This window comes from Vicia villosa, linkage group LG3, assembly GCF_029867415.1.
Source record: "Vicia villosa cultivar HV-30 ecotype Madison, WI linkage group LG3, Vvil1.0, whole genome shotgun sequence".
NCBI classification, from domain to species: domain Eukaryota; kingdom Viridiplantae; phylum Streptophyta; class Magnoliopsida; order Fabales; family Fabaceae; genus Vicia; species Vicia villosa.
Genome location: NC_081182.1, coordinates 68,844,156 through 68,849,738, shown reverse-complemented (window position 1 = coordinate 68,849,738; position 5,583 = coordinate 68,844,156). Strand labels below are relative to the sequence as shown.

Sequence of the window (5,583 nt, the reverse complement as noted above, 5' to 3'; positions counted from 1 at the left end):
TAAAAAAAAAAACTTTCTACAATATTGTGCCAACTTTTTGACTGTATTAATTATTTCTTAAAATATTTATATCTTTATTGTGTCAAAAAAGAATAAAGAATATTCATCTTTATCATATTTCTTAAAATATTTATATCTTTATTGTGTCAAAAAAGAATATTCATCTTTATCATATATATACTTTCATAATCAATAGTAATAAATACTATATAAAAATAATTATTTTTTATAAACTTATGATAGAAGTAAAGTAAAGTCGAAATCCAAAAAAATTAAACATGATATACAAAATTAAACCCAAAAGCCAGCTAGCTAGCCTATCAACATCACCAAAGATATTAGACCGGGCCTAATAAAAAAAAACAACACGTGACGTAAGAGTTGTTGCGTCTCGTGGCACCTACACTGGAAGAAAGCAAAAGAAGAAAGCGACGAGAAAGGCAAGCGTTTTTTCATCATCTCACCGACCCTTCCATCACACACCTTTTGCTTAATTGCCTTCCTCGTCGTTGTGTGCCTACTAATTCATTCATCCATCCTCTCACAAATCGCAATCCCATTAGATTTTGTTTCACTCATCGATCGTTTTAGCTACCTCCCTAGGGTTTCCACCAATGCCGCTGGATTCTTCTGAGCTAGACGGTGATCCTGATACCGAGTTCGCCGAAATTGATCCCACCGGTCGATATGGCCGGGTGCGTAATTTACATCTGTTTTATATTATCTTTTTTATATGTGAAATATTTACTTGATCTGATCGCATGTGTTTTGATTTTTTTTTTCCTCAGTACAAGGAAGTTTTAGGGAAGGGAGCTTTCAAGAAAGTGTATCCTTTTTATTTTGATAAATGTTGATATCTATTGAATAGATTTTGGAATTTGGATGAAATGAGACTTGTACGTGGATCATTTGTTTTTCCTTGATAGTAATTTTGAAATGTAGATACCGAGCTTTTGATGAATTGGAAGGGATTGAAGTGGCTTGGAATCAGGTTAAGGTGTCTGATCTATTGCGTAATTCTGAGGATTTGGAGCGTTTATACTCTGAAGTTCATTTGCTTAAGACTTTGAAGCATAAGAATATTATTAAGTTTTACAATTCATGGGTTGATACCAAGACTGAGAATATTAATTTCATTACTGAAATTTTCACGTCCGGTACATTGCGCCAGTGAGTGTCTTTTGTCTTTCAGTTTGTTGTTTCGTTCGTTGTATTTTTTAATTTGTGATTTTTAGGCCATGAGTTGTAAATTGTAATCGTCCTCCGGCTTATAGATTATGGTGTGTTCTTGTGTTTTATGTTTAGTTTTCTTAATGTAGATACCGGAAGAAACATAAGCATGTTGATTTGAGAGCTTTGAAGAAATGGTCTAGGCAGATTTTGGAGGGCCTTTCGTATCTTCATAGTCATGATCCACCGGTTATTCATAGAGACCTTAAGTGTGACAACATTTTTGTCAATGGGAATCAAGGGGAGGTAAAAATTGGTGATTTAGGGTTGGCTGCCATTCTTCAACAGGCCAGTTCAGCTCACAGTGTTATAGGTAATATTTGGCCTTGAAATCATTACATGTATTATCCTTTTCTTATGTGTAATATTGTGAAAATATTGTTACTGAAAGTATGTGTAATTCTTACAAGCCAGGTACCCCAGAGTTTATGGCCCCAGAACTTTATGAAGAGGAGTACAATGAGCTTGTTGACATATATGCTTTTGGCATGTGCTTGCTAGAGTTGGTAACTGTAGAGTATCCGTATGTTGAATGTTCCAATGCTGCTCAAATATACAAGAAAGTGTCATCTGTAAGTGCATTATTTTCAAAATGCTTGGACAATTTTACTTGTGGTTTGGTAGAACAATGTTACTAAATTTTTTAACTACAATCTCAATGCTGATGGATTTAGCATTCAATTTGAAATCTATGTGAGTTTTAAGAGACTAAGGTTTTCTGGAACCCTTTAGAATTTGGATATTTCATCAATTTAAGCATCAACTTATAAACTTATAAAATCGCTTCTGCTGTACACTGTATCTAAGATGTAATATTGTGACATTTAGTTTATTTGCATCTTTTTGAACTAATCAATAATACTATCTAGATTATAGGCCCTTTTGTCCTATTGCCTGTTTTACAAGTCAACTAGTTAGACATTGATTTATCATCCTAAATCAATAACAGTATTGGATACTTCATGATCCCGGGCAGATGTTAAATATTATAGGAATTTCATATTGTTGGGTGTTTTTAAGGAAAAAACTAGTAAATTTGCAGCAACTAAACTTAAAATAACAAAAATAAAAATTCTTCAGTGCCTGAATTAGATTTTTTTTTGCTTCTCTACTTGCTGCATGTGAACTCTACTTAACTTCTAGGACATAATGGTTCTTCTCTATAAGAATCATATTAAGTCTTAGCGCCCCTTGTGCATCAAATGGCTTGAGATATGATTAGTGTTTTTAAGTGGACTTCCTGAAAAGGCTAGATTATAACATTTTAGGAAAATAAGCTTTTGCTCTAACTGATAGGCTGTGTGTCTGCTGTGATCAAATATAGCTGTTTAGAATTCCTTGTTCGAGTGACATTTCATGTTGTTTCTGGGTCCGCATTAGTTTTGGTTTTCTGTTGTAACCAAAAATTATTCAATATACTATTTTAACTTTTTTGTTTTTATTTTGCCGTTTTTGTTCAAATAATTGTAAATAGAAAACAAAGTGAAAACAAGAAGTGATTTAAGTAATAGGTAATGAAAACAGCAACATAATTAACAACAATTTCAATAGATTCTCATTGTCTTAACCATTTGCGATTATGTTGTTATTACTCATTTGTGAAAACAGAAACAAAAATGAAAACAATTTCTAGAGCCAAATAGGTCCCTGTTGTTTCTCTATCATTGCCATGATTATAATTTTTGTTTAATTTTCCAATAGGGAATAAAGCCAGCATCATTGGCAAAAGTAAATGATCCCGAAGTTAAAGCCTTTATAGAAAAGTGCATTGCTAATGTATCACAACGGTTGCCTGCAAGGGTTCTCTTGATGGATCCCTTCCTTCAGTCAGATGATGGTGACAGTGTCGGTCGATCTTCGAGATCTAGAACCCATTCAGGTAAATATACTTTACATTACAAAGTACCAAATAAACATTCTACTTTTGTTTACCATCCAATGTATCAAATGCAGGAAATAACTTTGATAATGTACCCATTGCAAAAAGTGCCAAGGATAATTCTGTTGAGGCAAATAGGGAATTCACTGTGGAAGGCCAGAGGAGAGATGTTAATACAATATTTTTAAAACTACGAATTGCTGATTCCACAGGTATTCTCTTAAGTTTAATTTTTTTTCTCAAAGAAAGAGAGCATCTATTTTCTTTTTTATGGTTCTGATGTCCATTTGCTTCTAGGCCATATTCGAAATATCCATTTCCCTTTCGATATTGGAGCAGACACTTCAGTCTCTGTTGCCAGTGAAATGGTTGAGGAGTTGGAGCTTAGTGATCAAGATGTTTCAACTATTGCTATGACAATTGACTCAGAAATTCAATACCACATCCCTAGCTGGAATCCTAGTGAAAATCCCAACAATAATTCTTATCATGATTCCGGCCATACCCCTGAAACTATGCCCGAGGCTTCTCCCATAACAAATGATTCTCCTGGCAGCCTTGCTTTGGAAATATTACCTTCAGGTCGTAAGTACTGGTCAGACTCACCTAAGGGTGTTGGTGGAAGCTCTCCATGTCTGCACGGTTCTTCAAATTTGACTCATGAAATGGATGCGATTGCTGAGGAAGGCGCCTTGTTTGCAAATAGTGCGGAGAAAGAATGTGATGGGACTGCTGATTCCCCTTTCAGTGAAAGTATTACGTCGGACCAGTTTGAAGCTGCTGGTGAAATGTCCTTTGAAGAAGAAGCATCTGTAAGCTTGGAAGATTCTGAAACAGAAGACATTGATAAAATAGCATCAAAGCTGGAAACTTTGTTGGGTATGCAGAGAGAGGAGTTAGACGAACTGAAGAAGAAGCACCAAGTAGCTGTCTCAGATTTTTTGAACGAATTTTCTCCTGAAATTTCCCTACAGCTTCTAAGTATATGCAACCTGAAGTTGCCTGACAGTGAAGTGTAGGGTGAGCCGTCCCTTTCCTTATCTTAATGCCTATTTTGTGGGGTTTGTGGTCATTCAGGGCGCTTAGAAGGAACAAAGTTCCGAAGTTAAAATCTTTCATGCATGTTACTTGGAACAAATTGCACATAGTTAATATTTTGGGTCCGTGATTGTTTAAGAGAGGGATTTGTTTTAGTGGAGCTGTTCTTATGATGTTAAGGAGGAAAAGCAGCCGAGTCATAACTTTTGATCATCTTTGCAGGATGATTTTGGTTGAGTGAAGACTTAAACTCCTCTTTAGCATGGAGGCTAAATGTTATTGCTGTATTTAAGGGTATTGAAATGATGGGTCGTCGAAAGACTAGATTTCATTCCCCAATAACATCTGTACATAGTTTGGTACAAGTTATTAAACTATAGAAAGTGTATACTTGTACATACATATTCTTGCTTTCGTTTCACCGTTGGTAGCAGTTAAAGGCTGAACATGATATCATCTATTCGATATGGTGCTGGCAATTTATTTTTCATCTATTATGTCAAAGTGTTTTCAAAATTTTGGTATCATAGACTTAAATAGGTGGAAGTTTGTTAATATAATTTAAAAATAAGTTTTAAGAAAATTTAGAAAATTAATCATAATAAAAACTGAGTTGGAACGAATTGTTTGAAGTTTGCATAGGTCTCATAATTAATAGTACATAGCATATGATTTTTAGAACAAAAATAGAAGTTATAGGTTTGTGCAAAATAAAGGATCAAATTTTGTTTAATGTTAATGAGTTTATTTGAAGTTACAATAATCAGAAGAATTTCTCAAGTTACTAGTTACAGTTCATAAGTGAGAGAGTCAGAAGAGAAACAAGTGTATCTAAGCATATTAGACAAGTCAGTTATTAGATATGGTGAAACATTCAGTTCGTGTGTAGTATGTTGTGTGTGGTGGTGATTGTGGCTCCCACAATAACATGTACCAGGTTAGTATGGCATGCACATGTGGCAAGAAATATCGTTCCATCATTGGATTCTTAATTAATTCGAGCTAGATCATAAGTAATGTCTTCATTTATTTGATAATAACTAATCTAGTTTTTAGAACATTCGTTGATATAAAGAATAGAGATGAGTAACATTATTTTAAGTTAACTAGCAAGTTCGATAATTTTGAGAATAAACTTTTGGGTATAGATTGAATAAAACTCGAGTGTTTTAGAGAGTCTTTTGTGGTGGATTTGGCTTCCAACAAGTCTTGTTAATGTGGAGACATGAATTTAATTCATGTCACAATCAAGTCTACGTGGAGCTTCTCTAATCTTACGAGCTTATTTAAGGGAATACCTCAACTAATCAGAGCACAAACAAAGGAGTAAAATCCGTGGTTACACTTCTTTGTGTATTTGTGTGAAAATACAGTGGCTATTAAACATGTTTATACGTGGTGCAAATTTACTATCATTTCAATTTTTAGAAAAATTT

General features: G+C 34.1%; 1 protein-coding gene across 1 annotated transcript; it reads left to right on the top strand.

Moving 5' to 3' along the window:
- The first annotated feature begins 364 nt into the window (after positions 1 to 364).
- On the top strand, positions 365 to 4,644 carry LOC131661789 (probable serine/threonine-protein kinase WNK3). The gene is made up of 8 exons (XM_058931418.1): positions 365 to 695; positions 789 to 826; positions 943 to 1,170; positions 1,320 to 1,543; positions 1,645 to 1,802; positions 2,932 to 3,109; positions 3,184 to 3,321; positions 3,407 to 4,644. The coding sequence occupies exons 1-8, from the start codon at positions 615 to 617 to the stop codon at positions 4,126 to 4,128; spliced, it is 1,767 nt and encodes a 588-aa protein (XP_058787401.1). The 5' UTR covers positions 365 to 614; the 3' UTR covers positions 4,129 to 4,644.
- Positions 4,645 to 5,583: the final 939 nt, after the last annotated feature.

What these genes read in the sequence shown, in the direction of transcription:
- LOC131661789 (XM_058931418.1), top strand. Translation starts at nt 615, where the DNA reads ATGCCGCTGGATTCTTCTGAGCTAGACGGTGATCCTGATACCGAGTTC. An exon ending in AAGGGAGCTTTCAAGAAAGT is followed by an intron (nt 827 to 942) that starts GTATCCTTTTTA and finishes TTTGAAATGTAG; the next exon opens with ATACCGAGCTTTTGATGAAT. An exon ending in TATACAAGAAAGTGTCATCT is followed by an intron (nt 1,803 to 2,931) that starts GTAAGTGCATTA and finishes ATTTTCCAATAG; the next exon opens with GGAATAAAGCCAGCATCATT.